Here is a 16,772-nt window from a genome sequence, read left to right as displayed (position 1 = left end):
CATAGCATTTTCTCCAAGGAGTATTTTAGATGGAAGCCCAATTTACACAATCAAGTACAAGTGATTAAAGTGTTTAGCAATCTTCAAGAATCAATCTAAAAGCCATCCACACATACAACTGGACAAATAAGACTAGATGACAAATTGATAATACCAGTAGCAGGTACAAGGCAGTCTTAAATATTAAGAGCTACAAGTCCCTAATTTCAGTACACAGGTTTGGAGAGCATACTTGTAGACTGCCAATGTATAAAAATAAGCTGTTGTAGGCTGGGCGATGGTGGCGCACGCCTTTAATCCCAGCACTTGGGAGGCAGAGGCAGGCGGATCTCTGTGAGTTCGAGACCAGCCTGGTCTACAGAGCTAGTTCCAGGACAGGCTCCAAAGCCACAGAGAAACCCTGTCTCGAAAAACCAAAAAAAAAAAAAAAAAAAAAAAAAAAAAAAAAAAAAAAGCTATTATTACTCCTGACATTCACCAGAATACAAAACAAAACAGTTCCACCATTTTAAGCAAGCTTTTATTAAAAATGATAAATACTGACCAAGATGGAATTTGGCCAGGACCAAAGTTAGACACTTTGCAGCTGTGTGGCCGAGACCCGTGTTGGAAGGGCTTATACAAACAAAACCCAAAGGTCACCATACTTTCCCGTGAGGCTTTATTGTTACTTTCCAAGAACTCCAACTCTCAGAATCTCAGGAAGTTCCCTGGTCCTTGGGCAGGTGGGACTCCCAGGTGAACTTTGCTGTAGCTATTTTAAGAGGTCAGAGAAGGAAAAAAGAGCTAAGACCAGTGTACAAGGCACTCTCCCCACCTGACTCAAGGGCTGTAAGTCCTATGGCTGATGAGAGGACAGTCTACACCCAACATAAACATTACAGGAGATGGGACTAAGTTCAATTTTAGCCCAATCAGTTCTTGTCTACCAGTCTTTGTGCTGGCTAATCTTCACTGTCAGCTTAACAGGATTTAGGCTCACCTAGGAGACACACCTGTGAGGATGTTTCTATAACTCACCTAAAATCCACCCTGAATGTGAGTGACATGCTATTATATGCTGTGGCCCCAAAATGAATAAAAAAAACAAAATGAGAAAGTCAGATGAGATCAGCATTCACCTCTCTCCCTTCCTGACGGCAAACACCATGTGACCAGCCATCTCTCAGTTCAGGCATCACGCTTTCCCTGCCACAATGGACCATGTTCCCTCAAACTCTGAGTGAAAGTCAACTCTTCCCTAGCGCCAGCTATTTCGTCACAGCAAGAAGAAAGTAAGTATTAATACAGAAGTGCTGAATATTGGCCTGGCTAGAATAGTGAGAAATAAAAAGCCAGGCACAGTGGCACATGACTGCAAACCCAGGGCTCAGGAGGCAAAGATACAATTATCAAGAATAAGTAAGATCAACCGTGCTGGGCAGTGGCAGGTGGATCTCTGTGAGTTCAAGGCCAGCCTGATCTACAGATCAAGTTCCAGGACTCTCAGGGATACAGAGAAACTCTGTCTCAAACAAACTAACTAACAAAAAACAACAACAGAAGACCAGCCTCAGGGGGCTGGAAAGATGGCTAAGAAATTAAGAACATGTAACTGCTCTTGAAAAGGACCAGAGTTCAGTTCCCAGCGCCCACATTGCATGGCTCACAACCTCCTGCAACTCCAACTCCAGGGATTCGACCCCCTCTTCTGGATTCTGCAGACACCTGTACTCACACATTCACACACACACACACACACACACACAAAAAAAATTATTTTTTAAGATAGTGAAGACAAGTTCAGATGAGGTAACTTACAAAAGTGCCTCTGCTCTACTTCCCATTCTCCCCAGTTAAGCACAGAAAGGATAGAAATCTGAAATACTGCCATAAAAAACAAGAGAGGGAGTCCCTGAGATGAGAATGCAGGAGGTGCCCATCACATGACAGGACATTTGCACTGTGTAGGATCTTGGTATCTAAAACCCTTTTAGTACTTTTCACTGCCAGAGAGGCAGAAACCAGAGAGGATTCAACGTTGAACAATAGCATAAAAAACCTGGGGTGGCTGCCACATCTATGTAGCACTTGCTTCCTGTACTTTCTTTTCTTTTTTAAAGTATACGAATATGTGCCTGTATTTATGTCTGGGTACCACACATGTGCCTCGTGCCTGCAGAGACTAGAGGAAGGTATCAGATCCTCTGGAGTAGAGTTACAGATGGGTTGTAAGCCACCATCTGGGAATCAAACTTGGGTTCTCTGGAAGGACAGAAAGTGCTCTTGATTGATGCTGAGTCACCTCTCCAGCTATATTTCTTTTCTGACACAAACTTTCATTGTTCTTATAAAAATATTATATTTATTTATTGTGTGTGTGAGTGTGTGTGCGAGCACCTCAAGTCACTTGTATGGAATTCCAAGGACAACTTGCAAAAGTCAGTTCTCTCCTGCCATGTGGATCCTGGGAACTGAACTAAAGCTTCATAGTAAGCACCCTTACCCAGTGAACCATCTTGCTAGCCCAACTTTCATTTTTCTTTTTACTTCTTCAGAAGAAGAATGTCATAGTGATATATAATACCTTACATGCTAATTTAAAATATTTTAAATTGTCAAATAAAGAAAACTTTCTAAATGAGATTTTAACTTCATCATTGGTTGTCCAATTATTCAAGAACCCTCAACTACTAGGGGTAGAAAGATGGCTCAGCAGTTAAGAACACTGGCTACTTTTCCAGAGGACCTGGGTTCAATTCTCAGCACTCACATGGCAGCTTATAGTCGTCTGTAACTTCAGTTCCAGATCTGACACCCTCTTTCTGGTCTATATTGGCACCAGACACACAAAGGGTGTACAGACATACATGCAGGCAAAACATCTATTTGCATAAATCTTACAAATTCAAAAGCAACTCAACTTCCTCAAAAACTTCCACATTAAGGTTTGGTAATAACACTTGATTCTTTTCAGTAGGACAACCCTGCAATTATGCGCCAGACTTCAGTGTAAGGTTGTGAGGGAATGCTGATACCCTCCCCCAGTCTGACAACTTTGTCAACTACAGCTTCTGACAGTCCAAACCTCTTAGCAGCTTAAAGCCTGTAACAAGAAGGATACCAGTACTGTGCTATATTTAAGCCTCATTATTCAAACTAATTAAAAGCTATTTAACATGCAAAACCCCCATTAGTTGAGAGCTACAGACATGTTACTATACTAATAACACTCCAGATGGAATTGTCAGTTTTCTCATTCATTGAAAAGACAATCAAGGCAGCAAAGGGTTGAGACAGAGTGGAATAAGGAACAACCCTGGAGGCCAGAAATAGCTGTGACAATTTCAGTCTTGTAGACTTGATTTGTATTTTATATATGACTAATAGCTACTAAAACCATGTAATTAAACTACCAAAACCAAAGTCTTCAAGAAAAAAAAGTCAGCAAAGCATCAGAGTTTAAAAAATATTCTAGCTAATAAATGCAGAATAAGCAGTGTTTTTGTGATCCCAAATTAGGGAGAGATTTTGTTTGTTTATTGTTCTGAGATAGGGTCTATTTTGTAGCTCTGGCTGTCCTGAAACTCACGATATAGACCAGGCTGGCTTTGAACTAACAGAGATTCACCTGCCTCCGCCTCCCAAGTGCTGGGATTAAACTATATCCTGTTTAGGAACAGATTTATTTATAGTACCTTTACCCACTTGCCAACCCAAATGATTTGTATAGTGAAATATTTTAATTCCCATCTTAACTCTTTGTGTAGAGAGCATCTGTGACTTAAAGGTTTGCCTTACATTTTTGGCCTTTACAGTGTTGAAAACTGATAATGCACTCAGTAAAAAGCATACTTCAAATTTTTAGCTTTTTGAGACTAGTGATAAACATTATGATACTCTCTAAAGGAGTGATGTGGGATTCCCCTCTTTATGCTCTGATTGCCATTGATTACTAACGAGACTTGCTTTATAGCAGGGCAGAACTTAGTTAGGTGGGAAAACTAAACTAAATGCTGGGAGAAAGAAGGTGGAGTTATGGAGAAGCCATGGAGCCCGGGTAAGACACAGCCTCGTGGCGATACACAGATTAATGGAGATGAGTTCATTTAAGATATGAGTCAGCCAGAAATACGCTTAAGCTATTGGTCAAACAGTATTGCAAATAATATGATTTCTGTGTGATTATTTCGGGGCTAAGCAGCTGGGAACAAACAAGCGGCGGCCTCCTACTACAAAGGACACTTACAGGGAGCTACTTTCCAGTTGGCCATCCCATCAAGAGGACAAACAGCTGCAACTCAATAATATACTACACAGTATTTAACAATTATAGGAGACACTCAGTGCTGATACTTCTGATGTGAAAGCAGGACCTGAGTTCAAAGTCATCCTCACAGCAAGTATGCAGTCAGCTTGGGTTACAGACAACACATTGTAGTCGGGCTTTCTCATGAGACTGAGGCACCAAGATTATTGCTTGAGCCTACCAGTTCAAGACCAGCCTGGGTGTTAGGTAACACACTGAAACTTATAACAAACACCCAGCACTCAGAGAAACAGAGGCAGGTGGATCTGTGAACTCACGGCCAGCCTGATCTATATTGAGTTCCAGGACAGACAGGGCTACCCTGTCCCAAAATAAAACAAAAATGTTCTTTTTTACAACTCCATCCTCTCTCCTTCATTTGTTGAGTCAAGAAAGAAAATCAGCTCTCAACTTAAAGAGGGTAGGATAAATTCTTCTCAGCCTTTCTGGGTAAAAACGATGTTCTGTGGGGAGCCACAAGTTGTGTAATAACATATTCAGCTCAAGAGCAAACCAAAGCAAGGCTTAAGCCAGATCCAGGATTTTTTATTACTCAATATTTGCCCCATACATGACCCATGGCATTTAAAGCTCTTACCACTTTCAAGCTTGCAATGTGATACCCAAAACAAAAGTTTTACTCACCCTGTTCCCAGGAAAGCCAATGAAGGCAGTTCAAAGTCAAAAGCTCAACATTTTTTGTTTTTCTTAGGGAAAGGGTTTTTGTTTTTTTCTTTTTCAAGACAGAGTTTCTCTGTGTAGCCCTCGCTGTCCTGAAACTCCCTCTGTAGACCAGGCTGGCCTCGAACTCGAACTCACTCACAGAGATCAACCTACCTCTGCTTCCTTAGTCACGAGATTAAAGGCGTCACCACCCAGTCAAAAGTTCAACTTTTAATCCTTGCACATGTGACTGTAGGCAAATAATGCCAATGCTAATAGGTCAGAAATCCCTGTGCTGAACAACCCTACATCTAAGGCTCAGGGTACATCCTGGAAGGAGGCCAGAAAGATTACATGAGCCAGAGGGCAGGATACCTGCTGCTAGATAGACAGGGACTCTGTACACATGAAATCTCAACAACACAGTTGCCTAAGCTGAGACATATAATGACCAGACCAGTTGGCATGCCTACATGAACGGGGAAAACTACACAAGCCCCCACTCCTGGATGAAGAGCTACAGGTGATGAGCTGCTGAGAAAAGAATCAGTTTTCTCCAGGGAGGAGCCTCCTGATAGGCTACTCAGTCCCAAGTGTCAGTCCTAAACACATGTACGTATGAGCAACGCTAAAGGAGGGTAGCCTTAAAAAAAAGAAAATAAAAATAAACAAAAGGATTCTTTAAAAAAAAAAAAGTTGATTTCTTTAATTTTGCTTTGTTTTTTGAGGCAGGGTCTCTCTGTATAGTCCTGGCAGTCCTGGACCTCTGCAGACCAGGCTGGCCTAGAACTCACAGAGACATGCCTGCTTCTGCCTCCCTAGCATTGGGTTAACAGGTGTGCATCACCACACCCAACTCTCTGGGTTGATATTTTTTTACCATCAGTGTGGACTGGGGAGATTGCTCAGTCAGTAAAGTGCTTTCCAGACACAGACTCACCCATGTGAAAAGCTTAGCACAGTGTCATTTGCTTGTAATTCAAGAGTAGGGAAAGCAGACATGAGGATTCTGTTCAGTGACTGTCTCAAAACACAAGGTAGGACCTTCACAATGGCTCAGATGCTCATCAAACCCAATGACCTGAGTTCATTTCCCATGACCCACATAGTAGAAGGAGAGAACAGATTCCTAAAAGTCATCCGCGACTTCTACATGTGTGTTACGGCATGTCCATGTGAACAAACACATTTTAAATAAATAAAATATTTAATCACAATAAAATGTCTTTTTTTGATTGGTTGGTCAGTTTTTCTTTGTTTTTTTGTTTGTTTGTTTACTTGGTTGGTTGGTTGATTGGTTTTTTGAGACAGGGTTTCTCTGTAGGTTTAGAGCCTATTCTGGAACTAGCTCTTGTAGACCAGGCTGGCCTCAAACTCACAAAGATTCGTCTACCTCTGCCTCCCAAATGCTGGATTAAAGGCGTGCGCCACCACCCGTAATCATAAAATTTCTAAAGAAAAATAAAATGTATCAATGTAGCACACGACATTCACTGAAAGAGAAAAACAACCCAATAATCTAGTGACAGAAGAAAGCATTTGACAAAATTCAACACCCTGACAAAAAACCTAGAAAACTAGAAAGAAGGAAACTTCAGCAATATAATAAAGAGCACTTATAAAAAACATACAAAAGAATACTCAAAAGTAAAAGAATGTTCTTTAATCAGTAACAAGATGAGATGCCAGTTCAAGACTGCTGTTCAGTACTGTACTTAAAGTTCTAGCCAAGACACTTAGACAAACAGAGATCCAAGTAAGAAGAACGAAAGGAAGAAAGAGAAAAGGAGAAACAGAAGAGTTCAAACAATCTACAAGAAAGATATAAACAGCTCACTAAGTCAGCAAAGTTTTGTTGAATAAGCTCAAAAAAGTTTCCATAAACCTGCAATGAATGATCTGCACCCCCAAAAGAAAGAGAGAAAGAATGGAAGAGAGAGAGGAAAGAAAAGAAAGAAATTCTACTTAATAGCATCTAGAAGGATTACTACCTAATCCTTCTACCTAAGTTCAACCATAACCACGGAAATTCAGGTTGGCCTTGAATTTATAGTAATCCTCTTGCCTCAGCCCCTGAGTACTGGGATCATAGGCATGAACCACCACAGCTGACTTATATGATCCCATTTTTAAGGATAAAATTCATAGAGCAGAAATCAGAACAGTACTGAGGCTAGGAACATTGGGGAACTGTTGCTTAATGGGTACAGTTTCAGTTTGGAATGAGAAAGCTCTGAAGACGGATGATGGTTATAGTTGCAAAAGTGAACACACTTAATGCCAAACTATATACTTAAAAAGTTACAATGGTAAATGTTAGATGGAAAAATTTATCACAATAAGAATGCTTTTCACTCAAAGCATAAAGGGTTGATGAGATGGCTCAGTGGGTGATGGTCCTTGCTGTCAAATTTAATGACCTGAGTCCATGATCACCAGAAAGGTGGAAGAAGGAAGTGACTCCAGAAAGTTCTCCTCTGTCCTTCACATGTCACTGTGGTATAGCTCACCCACCCATCCATCCACCCACACACAAGTAAACATATAAATTAAAAAGCAAAAAGTTAAGGAAGACAAGCACAAAAGGCATTATGATTCAACTTACATAAAACAGAATGATTCATAGACATGATTGGAGATTACCATGAATTTGGAGAGTAGAACGGAGCGTTGTTTCTTAGTGCTCACAGAGTTTTTGTTCAATGTGATGAAAAGCTTTGGAAACAGACTGCAGTGATAGCTACACAATACAGTAAATGGATTGTACAAGTAAAAATGGTTAAAATGGAAAGTTAAAACCAGGCTTTGTATTCATTTTATATGTGTTCATAGGTATGCCTGTGCCTTTTGAACAGAGTGTTCCCCGGTCGTCCTGTTTTAGGTGTCATGTTCTGTCTCAGTTACATAGAAGGCTACTGTGGTCCCTATTCCTAAGAGTTTATAGTCTAGTGGTAAAGAAAGACATTAAATGAAATGATAATTCTGGGTTCTAGGAGATGGCTCAGCTGGTAGAACATGTGTGGTGCAAGTCTCACTACCTGAATTCCTGAGACCGACAGGGGAGGAGAACCTAGTTCACAGGGTTGTTCTCTGGCCTCCACACATGTGCTGTGTCTGGCATGTGTGTGCATCACCTTCAATAATTAACTAATTGAAATTGTGATATTCCATGAAGATCCCTATCTGTAGCAGTGAGGTCTGGAGGGGGTAAGGTTATCAGGTTCTGTTGGAATTCATAGACCTGAATTTGGGACTTGGGGTAGGTGACCTTGCCAGGTTACACCCTTTGGCATCAGACTTGTTTCCTGTGCAACACCCGTCTTACCAGTCTCACTCTTGTCCCAAGCCAACGCCATCATTTCCTCGCTCACTCCCTAGCTCTGTTATCTTTCTTTTCCCTGCCACACTTTAATCTTTGTATTTGGCTTTGGTGATATAATGTATTTGGCTAGAGATTGCTCTTTATCATCCAGCTTAATTTTTGCAGTTTCCTCAAGCTAATGTTTCTCAGGTCCATTTCCAAGTCAGGTGGTCTCCAGTAGAGTTCCATTTGCCACATTTTTACTGTATCAGGATGGAATTTCCATCCACAGACAACTTGAATCATTTTTTTCCAGCTAGAATTTTATACTGTAATTGTCATTCCTCACATTCTCTTGTCAGTCCATCAGTCCTGTTCTTTCCATAGACCTAATAATCTGGAATAAATTTCCATTAGTAATTTGTTCTTTTATTTCTCTTCTAAAGCATAGATTTTTCTGTCTTCTACCAGTAGTATTTAGTAGACTAATTGAATTTAGACTAATTCTGCTTCATACCACATAGTCTTTGGTGTTGATAAATTTGGTATTAGTTGAACTGACTAAGATCCTTCACAAGAGGATAGTACAAAGTTTTCTCATAGTTGTACAGTGTTTTGTTTGATTATTTTTGAGTGGGGCAAAAATATATAGACCACACAGTCAATTGTTTCTTCTTTTTTGTTAGTTTATATGGTAACTTATGTGAGATTTAAATGCAAGCCATCTGTGGTATCACTTATCTGAAATTCCTGTACCTATTAAGCTGGATTGGGAAATTTCTGAGTTTGAGAACTGTCTGAACTATAATAAAACTCCAAAACTATCACACAAGAGATTTATGATAAAGAAAGTGGGCATTATGTATTGTGTAATACCAGGTTTTACTTAATCGAAGTAGGTGGAAATCTTACTTGTTTTTTTTTTCAGTGTAGAGACTGAACTGGGGACCTTGGGTTTGCTAGGCAAACCTCTATGATTGAACTATATGTATCTCTAGCTCCTGTGTATATGATTTGTTCATTTTGTGTATATATGTGTGTCTGTGCACTTGAGTGCAGGAGCCAGTAGAGGCTGGTGTAGGGTGGGTCTCTTGGATCTGTACTTATAAGTAGTCATAAGTGCTCCTTGTGGGTGCTGGGAACCAAAGAGTCCTCCTCAAGAGAAGTAAGTGCTTTTAACTGTGGAGGCATCTCTCCAGCTCCTTGTGAGTTTTGTTGTTACTGAATTATGTTTTGTTGTATTTTTGCCATGCTAAGAATCAGATCTGTGTGTTTGATAAGCACACTGCCACTTTCTAGACCAAGGAAGAAATGTTTTATAGTCCAGTAGACTTAATTATTATAGATAACCAATCTAGATTACTGAGGCTAGCCCCACTTTCCTGTCTTATTTGGCTGTGATTTAGACAAAAGCAAAATTGGGGCTTATGTTAACTGTTGGTATGTATATTAAGCTTCTGTTTTATAACAGTAAGTGTATATGTTTATTTATATGTACATATATGTAAAACTATCTTTACCTTTTTTACTTTTGCAATGTTTAAAATTGACTCATCTATACCCTTAGCTTTTCCCTTTTCTCTTTTTTTGTTTTTGTTTGTTTTGTTTTGTTTTTTCCAAGACAGGGTTTCTCTGGCTGTCCTAGAACTCACTTTATAGACCAGGCTGGCCTTGAACCCACAGATTCACCTGCATCTACCCCTAGTGCTGGGATTAAAAGCATGTACCACCACTGCCAGGCTTGAGACAGGGTTTCTTTATGTAGCCATGGCTGTCTGAAACTCACTCAAACTGAGGGATATGCCTGCCTCTGCTTTCTGAGTATTGGGAGTTGAGGGCCACCCCAACCCTGGTCTACAAGAGCTAGTTCCAGGACAGGAACCAAAAGCTACGGAGAAACCCTGTCTCGAAAAATCAAAAAAAAAAAAAAAAAAGAAAGAAACTGCCTTGGCCTGTTGATAGGACCAAACTTAGGTAGACGGGGAAGATGGAACTGAATGCTGGGAGAAAGAAGGGCAGAGTGAGAGAGGATCACCATGAAGCCCCCAGAGTCAGACATGTTGAATCTCTCCCGGTAAGCTACTGCCACTTGACGATATACAGATTAATAGATATGGGTTAAATTAATATGTAAGAGTTAGCCAATAAGAAGTTAAAGCTAATGGGCCAGGTAGTGATTTAATTAATACAGTTTCTGTGTGATTATTTCGGTTCTAGACAGCCAGGACGAACAAGCAGCTCCCTGCTACAACACATCAGGTCCCACAGCCATTTAGTCCCAAATAAACACACACAGGTATAAATTAATTATAAACTAAATGGCCTACTATCTCAGGTTCTTATTATTAACTAATTCTTACATCTTAAATTAGCCCATTATTCTTGTCTGTGTTAGCCACATGTCTTGATACCCTTTTCAGCGAGACAGTCACATCTTGCTTGCTCCGCGTCTGGCTTCCTCTCTGTCTGGGTGATGACTGCAGACTGAAACTTCCCTCTTCCCAGAATTCTTGCTGCCCCGCCTCTACTTCCTGCCTGGCTACTAGTCAATCAGTGTTTATTTAAAATACAAGTGGCAGGGTACAGACCACTGTCCCACAGCATAAAGCCCATGAAACAGCTGAAAGCAAAATGATTTACATGTCAGCAAAGACAAGCAGATGTTAAAGAACACAAAATGATGTGAACGCTGAGAGAAGCACTGACCACTGCCTACAAATTTATAGCTATATTGCTTCACTCTTACCAACTTTACTACTGTATGATATTTGGTTTGTGATTTAACAAATAAAGCTTGCAGAGCTAAGTCACTAGATGCCATGCAGTGGTGGTGCATACCTTTAATCCCAGCGATAGAGAGGTAGAGACAGGAAGGGATATGGCTGGGTGGAGAGAGGAATATAAGGCAGAAGGAGACAGGAGCTCAATGCAGTCTGAGGTTGCAGTCTAGGCAGCCAGTCTGAGGATGCAGGCTGAGGAGGCAGTCTGAGGACAGGATAGCTTCTTGGTCTGAGCAATGGTAGAGGTAAGAATTCTAGTGGCAGGCCACTCTGCTTTTCTGATCCTTCAGCTTTTCACCCCCCCAAGGCTAACTCTAAGTTTTTATTATTAAGAACAATTAGAATTCATGCTACATACTACTAGGTATACGAATGGAAATTTATGTCTACAAAGAGATTTGTGCATGAAAATTCATAGCAGCTTTAAGCCTAATGGTCAAAAACTAGAACTACCCAAATGTCAACCAACAGGTAAATAGCATATCCATACAAAGAAAAAAAAAATGAACAGATAAAAGATGTGAGAGACATACACTATTCTACATTAGAAATCAAATCAACGGCTACACTAGAAATGGTAGAAATATTCTTCTCGATTTTTGGTGGTTACAAATGTTACATTTGCCAAAACTTAAATATGCAACTTTTTTTAATTTAATTTTTATTTAATATTTTAGGATTATTTAACATTTTTTTTATATTGAAAAAGAAATTTTTCCGCTTCCTCCCCGCCTCCCATTTCCCTCCCCCTCCTCCCACCCCTCTCCCCCTCCCCCCACTCCTCTTCTCCTCCCTCTCCAGTCCCAAGAGCAGTCTGGGTTCCTTGCCCTGTGGAAAGTCCAAGGTCCTCCCAAGGTCCTAATGAGGAGCAGAAGGAGGGAGAACATGAACAAGGAAGTCAGGACCACGAGGGGTGCACCCACCCACTGAGACAGTGGGGCCGATCTATTGGGAGCTCACCAAGGCCAGCTGGACTGTGACTGAAAAAGCATGGGATAAAACCGGACTCTCTGAACATGGCGGACAATGAGAGCTGACGAGAGGCCAAGGACAATGACACGGGGTTTTGATCCTACTTCATGTTCTGGCTTTGTGGGAGCCTAGACAGTTTGGATGTTCACCTTCCTAGACCTGGATGGAGGGGGGAGGACCTTGGACTTTCCACAAGGCAGGGAACCCTGACTGCTCTTAAATATGCAACTTTATATCCAATATCTGTATACTTCATTGCCTATATATAAGAGGTCAATAAAATTGACTTGGGGTTAGAATTTGAAAACTAGATATTGATACACCCCAAATGTTTATCAACAGGAAACTGCCTACATTAATTAGGTTATCTACAACAAATCCTCTCCAACAAAAACTAATCCCAGTATTGATATGGAAAAGTCCTTGAGCTACTGTGTGGTTTGAATGAGAATGCCACCCCCGCCACACACACAACACTCACACATGTGAATGCATTCTTAGTTGCCAGTTAGTGGAACTATCTGGGAAGGATTAGGAGGTATAGCCTTGTTGGAGCAGGTATGTGACTGGGAGTGGGCTTTGAGGTTTCAAAAGCCCACACGAGGCCTGGTCTTGCTCTTTCTCTGCCTGCAACTTGTGGATCAGCTACTGCTGTTATGTCATTCCTTGTCATGATGTTCATGGACTCAGCCTCCAAAACTGTAAGCAAACTTCCAATTAAAGACTTTTTTATAAGTAGCCTTAGTCATGATATCTCTTCACAGCAACAGAACAGTAACTAAAACAGATACACAGGTTAAAAAACAAATGCATGGGGTTGGGGAGATGGCTCAGTGGTTTAGAGCACTGACTGCTTCTTCCAGAGGATCCAGGTTCAATTCCCAGCATCCACATGGCAGCTCACAACTGTCTATAACTCCAGTTCCAGGGGATCTGACACCTTTATACCAACACACATAAAATAAAGTTAAATAAAAAAAAAAAATTTAAAAAAATGCATGGGCCAGGCTGGTGGTGCATACCTTTAATTCTAGCACTGGGGAGGCAGAGAAAGGGTGATTTCTGTGAGTTCAAGGCCAGCCTGATCTACATAGTGAGTTTCAGATCAGCCAATGCTTCATAGTGAAACCCTGTCTCAAAACAACAAAACAAAGAGCAAGCAAAACAAAAAAGCAATGCAGGGGATGAAGAGATGGCTCAGTGATTAATTGTAAAGGCTTACAGAGGATTCAAGTTTGGTTCACAGCACCCACATCAGGTGGCTCTTCACTGCCTGTAACTCTAGTTCAAGGAGATCCAACACCTAGCCTCCACAGGCACCTAGTGTGAGTTACCCACCAAGACAGATTTCCTGGATTCTGCATAGTTCTCTGGCCATTTTACCCATTTTCTTTTTTCTTTCTTTCTTAGGTTTTTTCGAGACAGGGTTTCTCTGTGTAACAGCTCTGGCTGTCCTAGAACTAGCTCTGTCTTGAACTCATAGATGTACCTGCCTCTGCCTTCCAAGTTCTGGGATTCAAAGCGTGAGCCACCAGCCACCATGCGATTCTCATTACCCTTCTCACCACCATTCTGGTCCTAGTGTGCTCCTTGTCTTAATTACAACATCTTCCTTAACTCTGCCTCTCAACCCTACCTTTGTCCTTCATCGCTGCTTTCTCAACAGACCTGTCAGAATGGCCCAATTAACTTGCATTATATCTTGCTTCTTCTCCAATGATTTCTCATCTCAGAACAAAAATCAAACTTCATTCTAAGACCATCAAAGCTGGAACATGATAGTCCCACTAATCATCCAACCACTGTAGCCTCACTGACTATCCCCAAACATACCAGACATAGTCCTACCTCAAGAGAATGCTCTCCCTGTAGACGTCATCTGGCTCTCGCCCTCACAGCACTCCTGGCCTTTACTCACCTTTATGACACTATCTCTGGCCTTCATACCAAAAATGTCAAGCCCTTGTCTCCACTGTCTCAGCACACACAGCTTACAGCACCCTCCTTCTTAGCACCTCTCTACTATCTAACCATGGGTTACAACTCATTCATTCACTCTGCTTACTGTCCGCTTCCCAGGCATTGCAGACTCTAGATGGCACAGATGTGTACCCACTACTGGATCCTTAGTTGCTAAAACAGTATCTGGCACCAACTACAGGTTTAATATTTGCCGAAGGCTTGGAATGAACAAAACATGGATAGAGATTATGATGAAAAAGGTTAGCCAGGAACAGCTGACTGCAAGCTGAGCATGGCAGTTCACGCGTGTCATCTCAGCACTCAGGAAGCTGATACAAGAGGACGGCAAAAATTCAAATTCAAGGCCAGTCTGGGCACCATAAAGCCAGCTTGGGATACAGGTAAGACCCTGTTTAAAAAACAAAAAAACAAAACAAAAAAAAAAAAAAACACGCCAGGCGGTGGTGATGCATGCCTTTAATCTCAGCACTCGGGAGGCGGAGGCAGGTGGATCTCTGTGAGTTCGAGGCCAGCCTGGTCTACAAGAGCTAGTTCCAGGACAGGCCCCAAAGCTAGAGAGAAACCCTGTCTCAAAAAACCAAAATCCAAAAAAAAAAAAAAAAAAAAGAAATGACAACAAAGAAACAGCTAACTGCAGATAAAAATCCAGATCTCAAGCTTCAAGCGAAGCCTTGCCTACCAGATTGACATCATCTCTAGCTACTCATTAGCATAATGTCCTCTTTGCAAACTTCACACTGAGACTCTGGAGGGAAGGGGTGGCTCTTGGAAAACAGTCCCGAGGCAGGGTTGCCCGGCATATGCAGGGCCTACACAAGCCATCTCCAACACCATACACAAAAACATAAATTAGCTGTTCTCAAAACAAATCTGTGCTATAAGATACCAACCATAAGTGTATTATTTTATAAAAAATAAATAAATAAATAAATAAATAAATAAATAAATAAATAAATAAATAAAACGAGCACACAAATCAAAGCTTCCAGCTCATCTTTAGTGACGGCTCATCACAGGTTCCCTGAGGTTGGGAATGACAGCAAAGGAACAAGAGGGGACAGTTCTGAGGAATGAAAATGCCGTTCCCTCGGAGGTGATTACATGGCTGACGGCCTGTCAAACCTACGGCTAGAGAGCGCCTGACAAGCATGAAGGACTGGATCCCTAGCGTAACACACGTGGGGATTACTAGTTCAAGGTCTACATAGCTGAGATGAAAAACACTCTGGGACACGTCAGGCACTGTCTCAGCAAGAAGGAAAAATCATCTGTTGTACAACAGTCACAAAGAGATCTTGGGTAATGAGATTTGATCTGAAGAGCTAAGAAAAACAGTTGGGGATCAGAGATTTAGCTTAACGGTAGAACACTTGCCTAATATGGCCAAGGCCAAGGTTCAATCCCCCAAACCTTAAAAATCTTAAAAAAAAAAAAAAAAAAGAGTGCATAGATGGTCAATGGCAAAAAGGGGATAATCATAACTTCTAGGTCAACTCAAAATAGTAGTGGAAAAGATTAAAAAAAAAAATCAGGCCACCATCCTTTAAACCAGGACTCAGGAAGCAGAGGCAGGCAGATCTCCCTGAATTTGAGGCCAGCCTGGTCTACATTTGCAGTTCCCAGGACAGGCAAGGACATACCATGAGACCTTGTCTTTAACAGCAACAAAAATCAACTGACTAGTCAGGAACTCTCTGCTCTGTTGGAGAGAGTGCTCACTGGTTAAGAGCAGAAACTGCTCTCTCCAGGATCCAAACTCAGTACCCAGAAGGCACATCAGGAGGCTTACAACTTCCAGTTACTCCAGCTCCCGGGGTTTGGACCTCTGGCCTCTGCATGCACCGAAATGCAGGCGAACAAGCCCTTGACACAGACATAATTTAATTTTTTTAATTAAAAAATAATCTCGGCTTCTCCTCATGAAAATAAAAGCCCCGGAGGCATTGTTTCCTAAGACATACTTTCTGGAAAGTTAGGGGCCGTTCTGAAATGGGTTTGAGGGGGATTAGGTCGTTCAGTGTGACCTTGGGAATTCTCGGCCTCTGCGAGCCTCAGTGTCTCTTGCTGGAAAACGGGTCGATGCTCTGGCACGTGCTCTCGCAGACTGCATGTGCTCCCGGCCGCCCGAGGCTGAGCTCGCTCCCGCCTCCCAGGAGGTCCCCCCCGAGGGTCGCGGTCCCTGCCCGGCGCGCGACGGCGGCGCGTGGCCCCCAGCCCTCACCCCGGCGGCCCGCCGCGGCCTCCCGCCTCCCAGACCCGCACCTCGCTAAGGAAGCGGGTGATATCGTAGACTCGCCCGTGGATCACCATCCACGTCTCCTCGGCGGAGTTTCGCTTCGCCACCTCCTCCAGTCGGTAGTAGGTGACAGAGGGGTCGCAGCCCTCGTCATTCCCGCCGCTGCCGCTGGCCTCTGGGGTCGCCATGGGTCCGGGTAGCTCTCCACCGCTATCCGGGGTTCGCCGGGAACTTCCTTCAGGACTGGCCCGCGCAAGGCCCTCGCCGGCTTCCGTAACCGGGTAGAGCCTGGTCCGACGCCCAGCTAACCAATCAGCGTCGTCCAGCCTCTCCAACCTTGCCAATCAGATACCGTGATTTTGGACCCGCGCCTAAACGTTGCCGGGTGACAGCTATCAACTCAGGATAGGATTCCGTTCCCTTTTCCCTCCCCTCCACCCTGGGTCCCCCGAATCCCCGGAAGCTCGTTCCCCCCTCTATCTTCGCGACCAGAATTGCAGCCCCGGGGTGACAGCTTTGCTGTCTCCAGACTTGGAGCCGTTGACTCTT

General features: G+C 42.5%; 1 protein-coding gene across 1 annotated transcript in view; it reads right to left on the bottom strand.

Annotated features, from left to right (window-relative positions):
• Positions 1–16,480, bottom strand: part of LOC130863788 (cytochrome b5 type B) — a 37,053-nt gene extending 20,573 nt beyond the window's left edge. The window contains exon 1 of the mRNA XM_057754068.1: positions 16,250–16,480. Within this exon, the coding sequence (XP_057610051.1) occupies positions 16,250–16,411 (162 nt within the window). The 5' untranslated portion in view covers positions 16,412–16,480. The remainder of the gene's footprint in view (positions 1–16,249) is intronic.
• Between the last annotated feature and the right edge of the window lie 292 nt (positions 16,481–16,772).

The sequence above is a fragment of the Chionomys nivalis genome, chromosome 21, assembly GCF_950005125.1.
Source record: "Chionomys nivalis chromosome 21, mChiNiv1.1, whole genome shotgun sequence".
In the NCBI taxonomy this organism is placed as follows: Eukaryota; Metazoa; Chordata; class Mammalia; order Rodentia; family Cricetidae; genus Chionomys; species Chionomys nivalis.
Note: the sequence above shows the minus strand (reverse complement) of the source record. Positions and strands in the feature narration are given on the sequence as shown.